Source organism: Salmo trutta, chromosome 18 (genome assembly GCF_901001165.1).
Source record: "Salmo trutta chromosome 18, fSalTru1.1, whole genome shotgun sequence".
In the NCBI taxonomy this organism is placed as follows: domain Eukaryota; kingdom Metazoa; phylum Chordata; class Actinopteri; order Salmoniformes; family Salmonidae; genus Salmo; species Salmo trutta.
Window position 1 is genome coordinate 6,282,794 of NC_042974.1, and position 20,804 is coordinate 6,303,597.

A 20,804-nucleotide genomic window follows, 5' to 3' on the forward strand; every position below is an offset into this window, starting at 1 on the left:
AATAATAGCGGGCGATTTAAATGGCTTGGGATTTATTGAACCACCTGTTTAGTGTTCATCTTTCATGTTGTTAATTTACAATGGTTGCCTGGGCTAGATAATACCAGCCTCTGTACTGGCTATTTTGATCATTTAGTTGAGTAATTTGACCATCGTTGCAGTCTGTTTTGTCAATGGTTCTTACCGACGTCCTGGCTGATTGGTCATTGCAGGTCTGTGGTCGCCCCACATCACAATCAATGTGCATCGTTTGGAGCTCAAACTGAAAAATAAGTACAATAATAATAATCACTCCGACATAAGTCACATTCACAACCTATATATAATAGAATAGGCAAAATAGTGATCTTTAAATCATTAGTTATCGTCACCAATCCTCAATCGGCTAAACCATCATCGGCCGAGTCCTCACATCCCATCACATGCTTGATTCTGAACAAATCCTAGTCATTTCACCCTAACAGTAAGATAACTACTGATTGAAATGTTATTAATATAGCTTTATTGTGACCACGAATAGAGTGAACCTGCCTGATGATAAATCATTTTAAAAAAGACATCCCAAACCACTTGGACAATTATTATCAAAGGGCAATTAGCGCGATATTACGCGGACTTTTACTCTGTGATTTGGTTTAACAAACATCTCCCTATAATCTTGCACTGCCATCATGGAAACTTTGCCTGGTCTTCCCTAGACACAGCCAGGTCATCTTCTGGACTAGAACCTCTGTGTTACAATTCCCACTTAGTTGTAGAAATTGACATGGCGGAGCGCCACGCATTCCATATAGGCCGCATTCGGCTAAAAAGTCACTCGGAGTAGATCATTTACAGTAAAACTCTCCAATGTAGTCTGGAGTCTATGCCGACAAACTAGGTTTGAATATTTGGAGGGGTCCTGCCGTTACTCACTATTGTGCCTTAAAGTCCCAAACCTCTTGTACTTGCCATAGGACTAGCCTTATGAAAGGAGGCTAAGCACAAGTTCACAAAACAATCAACTTACTGCCACTGCTAAAACGGGGTTATCCTTCAGCTTTCCAATCAACGTGTATCCATCCAGGTTGACTATACCTCTCTGGGGGGTGTCCTGAGAGTCCACCATAATGCAATCCACGAACAGAGTTACACAACGCTTGCTAACTTTCAGTAAGTTATTGTGCCATTGAGAGTTGAAGAGGAACGGTAGGAAAGGGAAACGGCCGTCTCGTGTTTTATTCAATGTTGTGAAGGTGAATTCAAGAGACAGCGATTCTCCGTTCAGTCTAACGGCAAGCTGCTCTTCGCCGTTCTAATCTTGCATTTGCCAAATATTCCAGTTCTTGGTTACGGTACTGCCGTTCATTCGTAAAACTGGAGAGAGACAGTCACTTATCTTGTACATATTAGCCATTGATAAGTTGGCTAATATCGCCATGCATAGTAGGCCTAGATGTTAAGGCCTAGTTGTCTGTTCATCTACATGCTTTACACATCGAGTCCAGAGTCATTTACAAAAAAAGTGTATATAATTGTAGTTAAATTATACACAAATGATGCTATGGCTAAAACAATGTATAGTTATCCTAAAGTGAGCAGTGGCCCTTCATGTGGCCTATTAGCGCGGGAGGTAGCCAAATCAAATCACATTTATTGGTCACATACACATGGTTAGCAGGTGTTAATGCAAGTGTAGCGAAATGCTTGTGCTTCTAGTTCCGACCATGCAGTAATATCTACCAAGTAATATAACCTAACAATTTCACAACAATGAATACGAATATGTACATCAAAATATATAAATGGGCCGAACGGCATAGGCAAGATGCAGTAGATGGTTTAGAGTACAGTATATACATGAGATGAGTAATGTAGGGTAAGTAAACATTATATGAAGTGACATAGTTTAAAGTGGCTAGTGATACATTACATCAATATGGCAAGGTGCAGTAGATGGTATAGAGTACAGTATATACATAAGAGATGAGTAATGTAGGGTAAGTAAACATTATATAATATAAAGTGGCTAGTGATAAATTGATTACATACATTTTACCATTATTAAAGTGGGTGGAGTTGAGTCAGTATGTTGGCAGCAGCCTCTCAATGTTAGTGATGGCTGTTTAACAGTCTGATGGCCTTGAGATAGAAGCTGTTTTTCAGTCTCTCAGTCTCTCGGGCCAGTAACTGAAAGGTCGCTGGTTCGAGCCAACTAGGTGAAAAATCTGTCGATGTGCCCTTGAGCAAGGCACTTAACCCTAATTGCTCTTGTAAGTTGCTCTGGATAAGATACTGCAATGTGCTGTGAGTTCCCCTGATTCAGCACCATGGACAGGGACAGTACCAAACATGACCGGTAGATGGCAGTGTTCACCAATACTGCAGCTCTCTGGCCAATTATTGCAGAACCGTTGACCTACAGTATATATTTAATTTGACTACTGTTTCTGGTGTTATCTCTAAGATCTAGAACGTAGCACATGTCCTCCCTCTACATAAAGGAGGAGATCCTTCTGACATAGATAACTACGCTCCAATCTCCAAATGATCTGCCTTTCCAAACATTTAGAATCCCTGACCAACTGTCAGATAAGAACTTCTCGTTCTATTCTTAATGTGAATAGAGTTTTAGACCTGGACATACTGTAGCACCGTTTCAGCTGCTACGCTCCTTTTAGATAATGTGTTAAGTTGCTTGGATCATAAAAATCATTGTGCTGCCTTATTTATAGACATTTCCAAGGCCTTTGACACGGTTGGCCATCACACTCTCATTCAAAGGTTGACTGAAATAGGTCTAGATTAGGCTTCTTGCAAGTGGTTTGAGAATGATCTGTCAGACAGGGTACAGTGTGTGATTTCTGATGGTGTCAAGTCTAGGTTCCTGGATATTAGGAAAGGTGTACCATGGGTCGGTTTTGGGACCTGTTCTCTTTACTATTTATATACATAATATTGGTCTATTTGTTCAAATTTTAAATATTAATCTGTATGCAGATGATCCTGTTATGTATGCCATTGCCCCAACTGTAGACCAGGTGTTGTTAGAGCTGCAATCTGACTTTGTTGCCTTACAGAATGCCCTGTTTTTTTAAAAGTTGGACTTAATGTGGGCAACACTAAATAAATGTTTTTCTCTAATTCTCACACTTTTTTCCTGCTGGACTATATATTTATTAATTGAATGGTTCTCCCATTGATCAGTTTCCTGCCTATGACTATCTGGGCTTTTAGATTGACAAGGATTTATGGTTTAAAAAACATACTGCGGCAGGTAGCCTAGTGGTTAGAGCACTGGGTCAGTAACTGAAAGGTTGCTAGATTGAATCCCTGAGCTGACGAGGTAAAAATCTGTTGTTCTGCCCCTGAACAAGGCTGTCATTGTAAATAAGAATTTGTTCTTAACTGACTTGCATAATTAAAAGAAACTTGTTAAAAAGCTAAGATTTAAAGTGGGCTTATTTTTTTTAAAATAGATCTGGCCTCTCCCTAAACAGCAGGAAACAGATTGTACAGTCAACTTTCACAATACCCAGAATGCAACAAGCAGCCACTAACTACTCTTAAACCTTAGGATGCTGTCAACCATAGTGCCCTTCACTTTATCACAGGTGACAGTTTTAATACTCACCACTGCATCCTGTATCAAAAGTTTGGCTGGTACTCATTGAAGTCCCGTAGATCAATTCATTACTTCCTTATGTTTACAAAGCTTGTTTACAATTAGATGTTCTGGTGCCGCTCGGGCAGTTTAAAGTGTTAATTGAATACCTTGTAGCTGAGGACTGTATCTGTTTTTCAGAAATGTTGTGTTTGTATTGATTGTTGTTTTGTTTGACATTGTATTGGTTGTTGTATTTCTGTGATCAGGGTACTCTTGCGATTCAGACCATGGTCTCAATGGGTTTTCCCTGAATAAATAAAGAATAATCATTTTAAAATAATAATACATTACATCTACAGCACTAGCCGCCCACTGGATCTGTGCTATTTACGTTGTGTTAATTCTGAAGTTGAATGCTGGCCCTATTTTGTAGGCAACATGCTGAGAGGTTGATCCAGGCCCCTTTTGAACTGTTCCTCTTCTGGCCAGCTCAGCAATGTGAAACTGGGACATGATATAAAAACCTGTTGGTAGGATAAAGTACATTTGGGATACTTGTTGAAGTGGATAGTTTTAATTCGTTTTTTTTTAAATTGTTGTTTTGATCTCAGTAGTGTGAACTCTCACCTGGGAAACTATCCTCTCCGACCTTAATCGGAGGACACAGGCCCTGCTCAGTTTGAATGTCAGCTCCAGAGGAAAAAGACACCCCTGCAAAGAGGAAGAGACAGACTGACTTGCCTTGGCTGAAGTAGGATATAGGTGTGTGTGTGTGTGTGTGTGTGTGTGTGTGTGTGTGTGTGTGTGTGTGTGTGTGTGTGTGTGTGTGTGTGTGTGTGTGTGTGTGCACATCCAAGTGCCACCTTCTTCCTAGCCTGCACCCGTGCTGATTGCCTTGTAGCCTGACCTACACACTGAAAGAAGCTGCTACTGCAGTGATTACAGTATGTGGACAGACAGACATCCAATCACCCATCCAATCATCCAGTGTTTGGAAAGCTGCTGCACTGCTGTACGTAGCCCTGCTGTGAGCACTGAATAAATATGATCTCTGAGTGTCAGTTGTTTCCTCTTAAGCCTAACACCCTGGCTCGAGACTTGACATCTTGGCTCACTGATGCAGTCCTACCTAGCTGCACCATTGTATCAATCAGTTTCTTACCATCATGAAATGTTGAAATTAGATTACCACCATCATCATTATCGTCATCATCAGCATCCCTAATTCCTGACCTCACATCTTTAGTAACATCTCCTAAGGCAGCAGTGTAAGCCATACATTTCTATAAGAACTGTTCAAGAGTCACATCATCATAAATTGGGAATTCACATCGCCTATACATTCAGCTTTTGCCAGGGTTTAAGAAGATATTTAAACGCACTACTCTATTGTCTATATGTCTTCTACAGAGTATTAAACAATACTTACTCTGCGAGTGAAGGCCTGTGCTGAGGCATTGTGGGATCACATAGCATAACAAGTAGAGGACCTCCCTAAAATACAAATGTCATGTCATCACAGATGTTAGAAACGCAGATGTTAGGAATGCAGATGTTAGGTCAGGAACACAGATGTTAGGATCACAGATGTTAGGTTAGGAATACAGATGTTAGGAACACAGATGGTAGGAACACAGATGTTAGGAACACAGATATTAGGAACGCAGATGTTAGGAATGCAGATGTTAGGTCAGGAACACAGATGTTAGGATCACAGATGTTAGGTTAGGAATACAGATGTTAGGAAGACAGATGTTAGGATCACAGATGTTAGGTTAGGAATACAGATGTTAGGAAGACAGATGTTGGGTTAGGAATGCAGATGTTAGGTCAGGAACACAGATGTTAGGATCACAGATGTTAGGTTAGGAATACAGATGTTAGGAACACAGATGGTAGGAACACAGATGTTAGGAACACAGATATTAGGAACGCAGATGTTAGGAATGCAGATGTTAGGTCAGGAACACAGATGTTAGGATCACAGATGTTAGGTTAGGAATACAGATGTTAGGAACACAGATGTTAAGATCACAGATGTTAGGTTAGGAATACAGATGTTAGGAACACAGATGGTAGGAACACAGATGTTAGGAACACAGATGTTAGGAACATATATTAGGTTAGGAACACAGATGTTAGGGACACAGATGTTAGGAACACAGATGTTAGGAACACAGATGTTAGGAATACAGGTGTTAGCAGATGAATAAGTCCTCTTTGTACCAAAACAGAATCCTATATATAGAATCCTATATCATCAACAGCAGGGCTCTGTAACCCTCTTCCTGGAGAGCTACCGTCCTGCACGTTTTAACTTCCAACCCTAATCTAGTGCACCTGATTTGAATCATTAACTGCTTGATAAAATAAATCAGGTTAGTTACAACAGGGGCTGGAGCAAAAGCCTACAGTAGGGGAGCTCTCCAGGAACAAGGTCGGGGACCCAAGATCTACAGATTTACAGTTCAGTTCAAAATGTATAGCCTAGTCTGTGAACTTTAATACATGAATGACTGTATAATAGTAGCATGCATGCATAATGCAAAGCAATACCTGCATACATCAATCAATAAATTCATGTTTACCTTTTGAATCCACCCATTCAGTAGGCCTTTAGCAGGTTTTTTTGTGGTTGGAAGAGTCTGTCCACAGGTCTCAGCTGTGTGAGGAACAAGAAGAACCTACAAAATAACACCTCTGGTAAGACTGGCAAACTGAGAAGGTTTTCTTTGAGGCGTGACTTATACTGTTCTCTGGGGGCAGGGAGTGGGTCCGGTGGTTAAACACTGTACTAGGGTTAGTATCCCATATCAAATCAAATTGTATTTCTCACATACACAGTTTACAGCAGGTATAAAAGGTGCTCCCTCAACAGTGCAGTACAATATCAATATCCATAATAATCATAAGTCAAGAAGTAGTAAGAAGGTATTATGCATAGTAATAAAACAGTTATGTACACAATCAGATATACAGTATAAATGATGAATGTACTATGTCAAGTATGACTGTTTTTACAATAATAAAGTGGATAGTGTCTGTTTTTACAATAATAAAGTGGATAGTGTACAAATAGAACAACAGCATTGACTGTGTGTGTTAATGTGTGCGTGTGTGTGTGTGTTAATGTGTGCGTGTGTTAATGTGTGTGTTAATGTGTGTGTGTGTGTGTTAATGTGTGTGTGTGTTAATGTGTGCGTGTGTGTTAATGTGTGTGTGCGTTAATGTGTGTGTGTGTGAGAGAGAGAGAGCTTCTGTGAAAGGGATGGCTATATGGAGAGTCAAGGCAGATAGTCTCTGAGCAGATAGACAGCTAGGCTTAGCTGCTCAGCAGTCTGATGGTAGAAGCTGTCTCGGAGCCTGTTGGTTTGAGACTGGATGCTCCGACACCGTTTGGCCTGGTGGTAGAAGCTGTCTCGGAGCCTGTTGGTTTGAGACTGGATGCTCCGACACCGTTTGGTCTGGTGGTAGAAGCTGTCTCGGAGCCTGTTGGTTTGAGACTGGATGCTCCGACACCGTTTGGTCTGGTGGTAGAAGCTGTCTCGGAGCCTGTTGGTGCGAGACTGGATGCTCCGACACCGTTTGGTCTGGTGGTAGAAGCTGTCTCGGAGCCTAGGGTGGGCCATAGGGTATCAATTGGGTGGCCCATAGGTTATCCCATAGGGTATCCATAGCTAATCCATAGAGTATCCATAGGGTATCCATAGGGTATCCCATAGGGTGGCCCATAGGGTATCCATAGGTTATCCCATAGGGTATCCCATAGGGTATCCAATAGGGTATCCCATAGGGTATCCCATAAGGTATCCATAGGTTATCCCATAGGGTATCCATAGCTAATCCATAGAGTATCCATAGGGTATCCACAGGGTATCCATAGGGTATCCCATAGGGTGGCCCATAGGGTATCCCATAGGGTATACATAGGGTGGCCCATAGGGTATCCCATAGGGTATCCATAGGGTGGCCCATAGGGTATCCCATAGGGTATCCATAGGGTATCCATAGGTTATCCCATAGGGTATCCATAGGGTGGCCCATAGGGTATCTCATAGGGTGGCCCATAGGGTTTCCCATAGGGTGGCCCATAGGGTATCCCATTGGGTGGCCCATAGGGTATCCCATAGGGTGGCCCATAGGGTATCCCATAGGGTGGCCCATAGGGTATCCCATAGGGTGGCCCATAGGGTATCCATAGGGTGGCCCATAGGGTATCCATAGGTTATCCCATAGGGTATCCATAGGGTATCCATAGGGTATACATAGGGTGGCCCATAGGGTATCCCATAGGGTATCCATAGGGTATCCATAGGTTATCCCATAGGGTATCCATAGGGTATCCATAGGGTATATCATAGGGTGGCCCATAGGGTTTCCCATAGGGTATCCATAGGGTGGCCCATAGGGTTTCCCATAGGGTGGCCCATAGGGTATCCCATTGGGTGGCCCATAGGGTATCCCATAGGGTGGCCCATAGGGTATCCCATAGGGTGGGCCATAGGGTGGCCCATTGGGTATCCATAGGGTGGCCCATAGGGTATCCCATAGGGTATCCATAGCTAATCCATAGAGTATCCATAGGGTATCCACAGGGTGTCCATAGGGTATCCCATAGGGTGGCCCATAGGGTGGCCCATAGGGTATCCATAGGGTGGCCCATAGGGTATCCATAGGTTATCCCATAGGGTATCCCATAGGGTGGCCCATAGGGTGGCCCATAGGGTATCCATAGGGTGGCCCATAGGGTATCCATAGGGTGGCCCATAGGGTATCCATAGGTTATCCCATAGGGTATCCCATAGGGTATCCAATAGGGTATCCCATAGGGTATCCCATAAGGTATCCATAGGTTATCCCATAGGGTATCCCATAGGGTATCCCATAAGGTATCCATAGGTTATCCCATAGGGTATCCATAGCTAATCCATAGAGTATCCATAGGGTATCCACAGGGTATCCATAGGGTATCCCATAGGGTGGCCCATAGGGTATCCCATAGGGTATCCATAGGGTGGCACATAGGGTATCCCATAGGGTATCCATAGGGTGGCCCATAGGTTATCCCATAGGGTATCCATAGGGTATCCATAGGGTATTCACAGGGTATCCATAGGTTATCCCATAGGGTATCCATAGGGTATCCATAGGGTATCCACAGGGTATCCATAGGGTATCCACAGGGTATCCATAGGGTATCCACAGGGTATCCATAGGTTATCCCATAGGGCTCTGGTCAAAATAAATGCACAATAGGGTGCCATCTGGGACATACTCCACTTCTTTATCACATGCATTACCGTGTACATTTTAATTTCACCTTTATTTAACCAGGTAGTCAAGTTGAGAACAAGTTCTCATTTACAATTGCGACCTGGCCAAGATAAAGCAAAGCAGTTCGACAACATACAACAACACAGAGTTACACATGGAGTAAAAACAAACATACAGTCAATAATACAGTAGAAAAATAAGTCTATATACAATACATACAAGTCAAAGATCAAATTAAAGTATAATGGAAACAGACTATTGGCTCACAATATGATATTTTATTTTGTAGCCTATAGCCTACCACCTGCATTAATGTGTAATACATAGCCTACAGCAGGGGTAGACAACCCTGTTCCTGGTGTGCCACAGGTACTGTAGGATTCTATCACAACTAGGCAGCATGCTGAGCTGAGCAACTTAGTTCATTGATCAGTTCAGTGATTGCCTAAATTCAACACACTTGGTCTTCCAGGTCGGTTAAATCAAAAACATGAAGTTTCTGCAGCCGTCCAGGACCAGGGTGACCTACCCCTGGTTTACACTATAGCATTACAGATATCTTTGGGAGTTGCATCATTCCTTTATCACAGTATCCAATAGGTGTTAGAGATCACATGTCAACAGAAAGTTAACAGAGTAGTCTAAAGACTACTGCACGTCTGCGTTTGCAAAGAGGTCAGGGCTTTTATGGCACAGGTGGTCGCCACCCTACAGTGTCACTGGTTCAAGCCCCGTTCTGCCAGTTCCCACTCAACCACTATAATAGATAGAAGTTATAAAATATGATTTCACATTTACCCTGCCATGCCTCATCTCTAACCATATCCAGATGGGAGGGGTGGACCAAGCAATCCATCTAAACTCAATCAGTGAGGAATCTGGATCTGTCATATCAGTCCTAACAATTACCACTCATAGAGAATGATAGAGGACTCTTCTTTGTATCTGTCCCATCATGGAGTCTGTGAGTGCGCCATTGAGGCCATCTCCATTTTGAAGTAGTTCATTTTCAATGAGTTGATAAACAAACTGAAAGTGTGCATACTACCACCTTGAGTGTGTTTGAACAGCTATAAAGGCACGGTTGGGGAATTACTGCCACCTGCAGGTATGGAATATTAGCTCACAGGTATAATTCATTGGCTGATCCCTCCTGCTGACCTGGATGGCATTGTGTGATCCCTCCTCAACACATAGGAAGTCCAACCCAGTAAACGACTTAAATGTTGAAAGCCCTCACTGACCCTGCCAATGCTAAAACAGGCTTTTGGGCACTAGAGTCCTCTATCATTCTCTATGGTACCTAAAAGAGAGTGACTCTCCATTTGGGCTGATCTTTAACCTGCTAGTTATTCCCCAGTAAAAAGGAATAAGGCAACCTCAGAGTTACACACAAGGATACTTTATTGACACACACACACAGACACACACACATGGATGAAATGTACATGGAAAGGTAGTGAAATGGTAGTAGTTCTGTACTGGACAGAAAACAGGGGTAATGAATAAATTGTACATACTATATGATAGCAAGAGAGCAATGATAATTGTAATGAAGGACTGTATAAATGGGTATGCTACCAACGATATACACAGAGGCAGAATGCAATAGGCAATAGTAAAAACTATAAAGAACAACAAGCAATAATTAAATACATCTTACACACTCACTTTGTGCAAGTACACCATCCCACATGTCAAAGAGATATGAGTGAGTCCACCTGTTGTTGTGCAGGTCAGAGATGAGCTTGCTTGTCTCTCTGTGACTGCTTGAAGGAGACAGAGAGGGAGGCAGGATTTGGGGATCTGGAACCAAAGATGTGATTGGCTGACCTCACTGTGTGATAAGGCCCCTGGCAACCATGAGCCCTAGCAAACAATCGGTGTGGCTATGGCCAGAGGTGTGAAGGGCAAGTTCATGATTTGACCTCGGTTATTTCTGAGTTCCCAGTTGTCCTGAAAGCACCAAAAGTGTCACCGGCAAGGACGTCAGAGTACCACTTGACAGGATCTGCGCAGCAACTGCGCAGTTTTTATGTTCGAGAACGTGCGTGGTCGCTTCCACTGTTTTCCTTTTTTTCAACCCAAACGTCGCTAGCCTTGCCAGGCTGCCGAAGCTGTGTGCAAGATCAAGGGACTGGATTGACTACCCATGTCGTTGTCCCGTTTGGTTTTGAAGTCGGCTTAATGCTGTTTTGTTATAGTATTTGTTATTTTAACTATCAGAAGAAGTGATCTGTCGTCACAGAATCTGGTGAGTACTGAGTAGATCAACGAGCTAGCTAGCTCGCTACTAGATGACGGTACCGTTACAGCACAGATCCGAGGTGTGAAAATAAAGCCATTGGCTGCTGCTTTACAGCTTGAAAGATTAGCTAGTTAGCTAGCTACGAGTTTAAAGTTATCGTGCTGGCTAGCTAAGTAAGGACGGTTAGCTAGTTACTGCAAAACTAGCAATGTAACGTTAGCTAGCTAACGTTATGTGGTGAGACTGACAGCTACTTTAACTAACGTTAACTACTGTAGCCAACACATTATCTATATAACTACTGTACGTTGTTGACTCAATATGTTGTCTGTTTCTTCTGAAGAAACCCCAGCTAGTTAGTTGACAGAATTCCTAGTGAACTAGTTATCTTGCTATGCCGTTTTGACGGTAGAAACGGGCTAGGTAGCTAACTACACTAGGGAGACAGATTGTGTGATGATTCATTCTGTCCTTGTTTGCAGTAAGGGATGGTCACAGAATATTTCAACATCTGAGAATGAGCCTGTGAAACTTTAGAGGAAATAGTAGGCCTATGTAAATTGCTCAATCAACAGGACCTTTATAAACTAAGTGCTGTATGTCTGTGTTACATAGCTAACTAACTACCGAAGCATAACCCTTAATTAGTACGCTCCTAGACCTGGGATATTAATGTTACTCTCCCCTGAACTGTCATACGTTCCGTCAGTCAAGGTAACTAGTTAACGTTAGCTAACTAGCTATACCATGTTATACCTCTTCTCAGTCAGTATATCTTCTCAGTAAGTTGTCAAAATGTTATTGCTGTTCAGTTGCGTAACTACCTACCTTACAAGCTACCTACACAATGTTGAAGTATCCTCATAGACTCACTGTCAAGAGTGTGACTAGGTTGGAAAAAGAGCCTGGTAGACTACAGGTATGATTGTTAAAGACGCTCAGGTTGGAAAAAGAGCCTGGTAGACTACAGGTATGATTGTTAAAGATGCTCAGAGAGCATTCACAGTGACTAGGTTGGAAAAAGAGCCAGGTAGACTACATGTATGATTGTTAAAGATGCTCAGGTTGGAAAAAGAGCCAGGTAGACTACAGGTATGATTGTTAAAGACGCTCAGGTTGGAAAAAGAGCCTGGTAGACTACAGGTATGATTGTTAAAGACGCTCAGGTTGGAAAAAGAGCCTGGTAGACTACAGGTATGATTGTTAAAGACGCTCAGGTTGGAAAAAGAGCCTGGTAGACTACATGTATGATTGTTAAAGACGCTCAGGTTGGAAAAAGAGCCTGGTAGACTACAGGTATGATTGTTAAAGACGCTCAGGTTGGAAAAAGAGCCTGGTAGACTACAGGTATGATTGTTAAAGACGCTCAGGTTGGAAAAAGAGCCTGGTAGACTACATGTATGATTGTTAAAGACGCTCAGGTTGGAAAAAGAGCCTGGTAGACTACATGTATGATTGTTAAAGACGCTCAGGTTGGAAAAAGAGCCTGGTAGACTACAGGTATGATTGTTAAAGACGCTCAGGTTGGAAAAAGAGCCTGGTAGACTACAGGTATGATTGTTAAAGACGCTCAGGTTGGAAAAAGAGCCAGGTAGACTACATGTATGATTGTTAAAGACGCTCAGAGAGCATTCACAGACACAGGTAGCTAGTTGTTTTGCTTGGCAAAGATCAATAAACTGAAACTGTCATATTCATGAATGGAGCGTACTGTTTCTTTACAATCATTTAACTTCCAGGAATAGCACTGGCTTCAAAAGACCAGGGAGTGGAGTGTGAATTCCATAGATTATTATAAGGTGAATTATTAATCAGCCAGTGCACATAGCTGCACTCAGGAAGGAAACGGGTTGGCACCTCACTACACAACTGATTAGAAAAGCACATGCATACTAGCTAAGTATACTGTACTGTAACCTAGATGTGTTCTAGTCTGCATCATGCAGAGTTATGAGGGAAGAACAATAAGGGTGACTCTCCGGTTGATCTTAAGTAGGCTACATTCCCCTGTTTCCTCATCAGTACAATCTGTAATGTTGTCTTAGATCTAGACTGTATTGTTGTGCGCCATTCTGTCAGTTCAGTTGTGAATTGTGATTGAGTTACTAAATCTCAGTCATTTGACTGTTTGTTTGTTTGTTTGTTCACTTAGTAAATGGGTAGCTGGCCATGCAAACAGTAGCCTAAACCAGCGTGCACACTCTGCTATGCAAAGCAAATACCCTGCTGGTAGACATAACTTAGTGGATCTAGGCTTTGTAACTGCACTCGGAGCAGCTCACCACCACAACGTTTTCAAACTATTTCCAACTTAAAGGAACCCATTTGATGACTCAAACTGAAACTTTGCACTCAGTTGAGAAATATAACACATGTTCTAATTAAAGATGGCTAGGCACAACTATCTCTGGCCCTGTTTCAGATAGCCATGCCATCTCCATTTGAATGCACTTTGCTTTGTGAAGCATGCAGGTACTGGTGTTGTCCCATATAAGAGAAATGTGCAACAGGTTTTAACACGCCCTGCTCCCAGCACCTCCACTTTATGACATGGCTATGGAAACTATGGAAACTATGGAAACCCAGAGACCGTGTTCTCATTTTCTTGCAGCCTGTCTATGGATGATGCTCCTGTTAGAGTTAGACAGTGATATTCTTGTCTATCCTATAATTTATGTGCCTGTATTAATAAGTGAAGCATTGCCTAGAGGAGGAGTGCTGATCTAGAATCAGGTCCTCCCTGTCCATTCATTATAATCTAAAATGCATAACTGTTCCCAGATCCGCACTCCTACTCTGAGGAGAAGCTTTATGAATACGGTGTTGATATGATTAAAGTAAATTCCCTGCATTTTCACTCAATAATTTACAGCCTTCCTTGCTGTAAGATGGAGAGCTTGTTATATATGGTGACTTGCCTTGGTTGTTTATGAATACATAAGTCTCTCTGGTTATCTGCCTGAGAAAACCATGCCAGTCTTGTTGTTTGTCTCCCTCCTTCATCTCTGAGTGAACGTGTGGGGGCAGGGAGATGGAGAGAGAGGAAAACGAGAGAAGGGAAGAGAGAAACGGATAGAGAGGGCCAGAGAGAGAGGTAGAGACGGAGAGAGAAAGTCAGAGATCAGAGAGACAGAACATGACAGACTTGGTGGGAGAAAGAGAGTGTTAGGGAGAGATCTATACAGTCTGTATTCAAGGCTTCCTTGGCATTAGATATCATAACAACCCTGCTAGCTGTACCCTCTCTGCCCTACTTGGCCTCTTTCCTGTGTGTTTTCTAAACAACCCAGCCCAGGTCTCTTTAGTTCAGTCACATCTAAGCCATCTATCTCCTTCAAATCTGCAGCCGGCCATATTGTCTTCCCCCTCCAACTCAAGTCTGCTTTCATTGCCAGGAACATGTCACCATTAGGTCTACAAGACTGTCATTTATTCATTCCTCACATTAGTAATTTAAAGGGCTTCTGGGTGATTTTGCTATGCCAATTTCTCTCAGCTCCACTGCGCCGAATCTGCCCTCTGGGTCTTCGTCCCACCTGTGTGTCAGACTAGTTTCAATTCTCCTCTGTCCCTAAGACTTTGCTTGACTAAGTTGAGAGCAAAACATATTGAATTAATTTGAGGCCCTGTAGGAGGCCCTGTAGGAGGCCCTGTAGGAGGCCCTGTAGGAGGGCCTGTGGAGGGCCTGTAGGAGATGTAGTTGGTGTATTTCTAATATTGTCCAGTAGTTGATATAGTATTTCAGGATTATTTTAGCATGTGATTCATAGCTGTTCCTTTCCCCCCCATACTCTCTCTGTCCCCCATCCCTCTCTCTCTGTCTCCCCCCACCCTCTCTCTCTGTTTGGCTGAGCTGCCAGCCAATTAGGAAAGACATGTTATTTACATCTGAAGCAGAGTACCCAGCAGGCAGCAGCCCTCATGGGTCTGTTTGGATTGGGTGTTCGGTGCTTGTTATTGGAAACAGCTGAGCCAAGTACGACTGTTTGTTTGCTGTTGACTAGGTGTGTGCGTGCCTGCGTGATTTTTACTTTGTGTGTGTGTGTGTGTGTGTGTGTGGCTGAGTGCCTGACCGCCCGAGGGTGTGTGTGATGAGAACACATGCTCCACTGTAATTCTCTACTAGTGTGAAGAGAGAAAGACCTGGAGGTTGTTCCTGTATTTGTGACCAGTGTGATGATAAGTCCTCTTCACATCAGTTCAGGTAACTCACATGGATGCTCTCCTCCTTCCACAGGGGTCATAATGTCCCAGGTGATGTAAGCCCTCTGTCTGTCTCTGAAGCCAAAGATGAGCGAGGTGCAGGCCACGGTGGAGTTCTCTGTTGAGCTCCACAAGTTCTACAATGTGGACCTGTTCCAGAGAGGGTGAGTCTGTCTCTTCGTCACTGCTCTGCAGACTGACTGTCAGCTCTCTGTGGTGTTGCTTCTACACTGTCCTGTTTATCAAGCACACCAAGGCTTTCTGGGGAAATTCCACGGGTCTCGATTTTCAACTTTCTGAATAACTTTACATTTAGTGTTATACTGTTGTTATGGCTTGAAGTTACAGGGACTGAAACGTTCATCCTCACTTAGCCCTCAGTCCCTATTTTGTAAATGAAAGGAAGTCTGATGGTGACGTTTTGATGTCAATATAGATGTCACGCGCCCTGTTCTAATGAATATGATTAAGATATGGTGGCAATGCCAGGTATCTTGTGGTGGGCCACTTTTCCTTAGCTGAACCATAATGATGATACCAGGAGGATTATTCAAATCCGTTTCAAGGCAAAGAGGTTGAATTGAGACATGTTGGTCAGTGATAATAACAAGCCTATATCCTCCACGTAGGTTCCTCTCTCTGCACGTGAACATTCTGATCGTGACATTCTTCCATCTCATAATCGTATTAAAATGATGTCCAGCTTTTCAGACACGCTATTGATCATTCATTCAAATGCCCGTTTATATTGATTTGTGCGTGGAAAAGTCCTCATCCTCCACCTTCTAAATCAGTCTGAGTAGAAAGCCCCCGCCTGGGGTCGTTGAGTTGACTAGCAAGTAAACACTGGCTCACCTCAAGAGGCCTGACTGACTTTATTTAAAGGGACACTATTTGTAGACATTTTGAGCAGAGGGACTCTGTCATATCTATGTTAAGCAAGACTACCGCACGCTTCCAGACTACTGATGTTGCTATAGTCTATTAGTCCCGTTTGTAAATGCACTCGTTTGACTAGGAGTTGTTATTTCCATCCACCGCTGATGCATGCCATGTGCAAGCTTCATGCTACCTTTTGAGAGGAATCCAGTCTAGATGGTTCCTGTACGTGGTATTAGAAACCTGTCACCCAAGTCATCAGGTCTGAGTAGTTAAACACACAACCATTATGTCTGATGAGTGATCTCTTCATTATGGTCTGGGTTGTGTTCAATAAGACACACACTGGTAAACAAAAATGAAAATGAGTGTTTCTTATTGGACAAGTTCAGGTAGTCCCTCCTTGTTTCAATCTGTTTCCTTCCATTTAATACCTAATGAACACAGCCCTGATGGTGGAGCATGGTGTGGTAATGGCCATGGAACCCCGTCTTCACTGGCATACATGTAGTGCAGAGACCAAAAGTAGCAGTCTTCCTCAGCCAAGTAGAAAAACAGGCTTTTTCAGGGTCCAAGGGTTTGTGTATATTAACACAGGACCTGACGACCATTGTCTTGACAAGGACAGGTCACATGACTTGCCATTGTTGTGGTGTTTCATTCATGTTAGAATGCAGAGTTCCCTTAGGTTCCCTTATTGCTTCACAATGGCAGTGTAGCTGTGCTGTGACAGCTAGGTGGTGGTTTGTGTTAACAGTGGCTGTGGGTCTAACCTTTACAATAAGAGCCTTGCCTTTCCAGCTTTCACAAAATAATGTGTGGTTTATGGCGTGACATTTTAAGCTCAATGATAAACATGAATTTAGTAGTGATTTGGGCTCTTCTCTGCACATCATTCTACAATGAACTCATTAGAAAGCCTATCTAGCCTCTCCTCTTGTACACATTGACGCCTTTGTAATGTTTACAACCTTAAGGCCAAATGTGCTTCTTGCAGCAACGGTTGGCGTCCGCAAGACAAGACCACTGAGATACTGACATGCCTTCAGATCTTTATCTCCATACTGTACATTGATGTTCATCACGGAGATTGTCCTACTGTAACATTGACTCTTCACGGTCCCTGAGGCCTGAACTACTCTGGAAGCTGACATTCCAGTGTAGCGTGACACTAGTCTGCACTAAGTGAACAATGTGTCTGTAGCCATCAGAATGCAGTCTGGCTGAGTGTCTGGTTGTAGTGGACTCAGCTGTGGAGCAGAGCAGCTGTGGAGCAGAGCAGGAAGCCGGCTGCGGCCTAGATATTCCCCCAACAGAGTTCCCATGACGTCGGCTTCAGAGAGGATGGAAAGCTCTCTTTTTGCTTCCTGCTTCACAGTGGCCTCTATCCACCGTTGTATTGCAGGGATTTTTCTTCCATTGTAATCCTTGGGCAGGCAGCCTAAACTGTTCACCTAAGTCCAAACTGTTTTTTATTTTATGAATTTTCGTAATGGAAAAACAATTGCATTGTGAACTTAAATGACTAAAACCAGATATAAAATATGTAGAACAAATAATGGACCTAATATACATAGTGGACAAAACATTATGAATACCTACTATTTCTATGACTTAGCTTTCACCTGTTCAGTCTATGATCCCTTCTTGATGTCACTTGTTAAATCCACTTCCATCAGTGTAGATGAAGGGGAGGAGACAGGTTAAAGAATGATTTTGAAGCCTTTAGACAATTGAGACATGGATTGTGTATGTGTGCCATTCAGAGGGTGAATGGGCAAGACAAAACATTTAAGTGCCTTTGAACGGGGTATGGTAGTAGGTGCCAGGCGCACAGGTTTGAGTGTGTCAGGAACTGCAACACTGCTGGGTTTTTCACATTCAACAGTTTCCCGTGTGTATCAAGAATGGTCCACCTCCCAAAGGACATCCAGCCAACTTGACACAACTGTGGGAAGCATTGGAGTCAACATGGGCCAGCATCCCTGTGGAACACTTTCTAAAATGATTTTGAGGCTGTTCTGAGGGCAAAAGGGGGTGCAACTCAATATTAAGAAGGTGTTCCTAATGTTCTGTACACTCTGTGAATATTTTAATATCATCTTTAAGAATTAACCATCACCAAAATAAAAGCTTGACATTCAGGGAGAATAAAAAATTCCAAAACAATGTATTTAGCGGTATTAATTTTGTTATAATGTTTGAGAAAAAGAACACAGCATTAGCCATGGCAAAATGCGTAGAATAGCAGGAAACTAGCATTAAAACTGCATCATTTTCTCTCAGTTCCATGGCAGAATATGTAGAATAGCAGGAAACTAGCATTAAAACTGCATCATTTTCTCTCAGTTCCATGGCAGAATATGTAGAATCGCAGAAAATTTGCTTTAAAACTGCAAAATGTTGTATCTATAGAGCCAAGAAGGGGGCCTCTAAAATGTTCTCTAAGATGTAGCCACACTGAGACGTGCTCATTGCCACGCCCAGCACCAAAGCCACTTTTTGAGCTAGATAAAAAACAGTTTTGTTTCCATAGCAATGTTCCCTCTCATTTTCAGGTCTGCTGAGTGCAAACTTGAAAGTTGTGAAAATTCTGTGCAACTTCCAGTGTGTGTTTACTGTGAACACTGAGGCTGTACCTGCTTTAAGTTACACTTTCAGACAATGGTCAGGTAGGCAACTGTGGCTATTTGATAATCATTTAGAGTGGTCTACCAGAGTGGCCTACTATCAAAAACAATGGACAAAATGCATCCCATATAATTTTAACATGGAAACAGCTGTTATATCATTCAGCCTACAGTAGCAATGTGTGGTGTTCAATGTAGGCCTACATTCCATGAGACTTTAGACTTGACATTAACCTGTTAATCCACTTGTCCTTCAGACAAGGAGGTGACTGAGAATGTTGTTGTTGGATGCAAGAAACCACTTTCCAAAATAAAATGCATTATTATTCCCATACTATTATTACAGAGAATCAGACAAATGATTCTACTGTCTGCCTATTGGCTACTTGTATTATGAGACAGGCATGAATAATCTAACACTCCCCTTTTTAAGAAAAACAAAGTGCTCTTTACCAGACTGGCTTTTCAAAGATGTCTAGAAATGTAGGAAGCAATCCCTCCCCTATTGTTGACTACTAATGATCTATAACTGGGTTAATAACTAACTAACTAGTAATCCCTCCCCTATTGCTGACTAATAATGATCTATAACTGGGTTAATAACTAACTAGCAATCCCTCCCCTATTGCTGACTACTAATGATCTATAACTGGGTTAATAACTCACTAACTAACTAGTAATCCCTCCCCTATTGTTGACTACTAATGATCTATAACTGGACTAACAACTCACTAACTAACTAGTAATCACTCCCCTATTGCTGACTACTAATGATCTATAACTGGACTACTAACTAACTAACTACTAATCACTCCCCTATTGTTGACTACTAATGATCTATAACTGGGTTAATAACTAACTAACTAGTAATCCCTCCCCTATTGCTGACTAATAATGATCTATAACTGGGTTAATAACTAACTAGCAATCCCTCCCCTATTGCTGACTACTAATGATCTATAACTGGGTTAATAACTAACTAACTAGTAATCCCTCCCCTATTGTTGACTACTAATGATCTATAACTGGGTTAATAACTAACTAGTAATCCCTCCCCTATTGTTGACTACTAATGATCTATAACTGGGTTAATAACTCACTAACTAACTAGTAATCCCTCCCCTATTGTTGACTACTAATGATCTATAACTGGACTAACAACTAACTAACTAACTAACTAGTAATCCCTCCCCTATTGCTGACTACTAATGATCTATAACTGGGTTTATAACTCACTAACTAGTAATCCCTCCCCTATTGTTGACTACTAATGATCTATAACTGGGTTAATAACTCACTAACTAACTAGTAATCACTCCCCTATTGCTGACTACTAATGATCTATAACTGGGTTAATAACTCACTAACTAACTAGCAATCCCTCCCCTATTGCTGACTACTAATGATCTATAACTGGGTTAATAACTCACTAACTAACTAGTAATCACTCCCCTATTGCTGACTACTAATGATCTATAACTGGGTTAATAACTCACTAACTAACTAGCAATCCCTCCCCTATTGCTGACTACTAATGATCTATAACTGGGTTAATAACTCACTAACTAACAGGATATGAACAGAATGTGAACACGTGGCCACATGCAGCTGTTGCTTTGATCTCAAATCAAACGCATCTTGGTGCAGAGTACACTGAGTCCTACATGTCAATACAATAGATTCCTACTCCGATGTGTTCTGCCTACAACAAAATCTCTTGCACAGTTAGTTTTGCAAACTAAGTCTTGCATAGTTCGTTTTGTTTCGATATGTTACATTGAAAGTGGCTAATATTGCATTGATTCGATCACAATTCCCACAGTAGAGCGAATCATTGATAGTTTTATCTAAAGGGGAAAACTCTATAAAGTTGAATAATGTTCAATCTCCTGCTTCTCTGCGAGGGCTGATATTTCTTCTGTCCGGCAGTCCCAGGGAGCTACGCACGAGCGCAGCTTAGAGGGAACATTGATCCATAGTGATC

The 20,804-nt window shown here is 42.2% G+C and overlaps 2 protein-coding genes across 5 annotated transcripts in view; one reads left to right on the forward strand and one right to left on the reverse strand.

Annotated features, from left to right (window-relative positions):
* Nucleotides 1-1,227, reverse strand: part of col9a1b (collagen, type IX, alpha 1b) — a 49,844-nt gene extending 48,617 nt beyond the window's left edge. The window contains exons 1-2 of the mRNA XM_029697586.1: nt 1,010-1,227; nt 185-262 (exon numbers count right to left, since the gene is read on the reverse strand). Coding sequence (XP_029553446.1) covers nt 185-262; nt 1,010-1,108 — 177 coding nt within the window. The 5' untranslated portion in view covers nt 1,109-1,227. The remainder of the gene's footprint in view (nt 1-184; nt 263-1,009) is intronic.
* Nucleotides 1,228-10,819: 9,592 nt separating this feature from the next.
* LOC115152792 (protein FAM135A) overlaps nt 10,820-20,804 on the forward strand; it is a 51,529-nt gene continuing 41,544 nt past the window's right edge. For 2 of the 4 annotated variants that reach the window (XM_029697589.1, XM_029697590.1), the window contains exons 1-2: nt 10,821-11,114; nt 15,346-15,475. In XM_029697589.1, the coding sequence (XP_029553449.1) occupies nt 15,399-15,475 (77 nt within the window). In that variant the 5' untranslated portion in view covers nt 10,821-11,114; nt 15,346-15,398. Of the gene's footprint in view, nt 11,115-15,345; nt 15,476-20,804 lie in introns of all 4 variants that reach the window. The other 2 variants (XM_029697591.1, XM_029697588.1) reach the window with 2 other exon arrangements.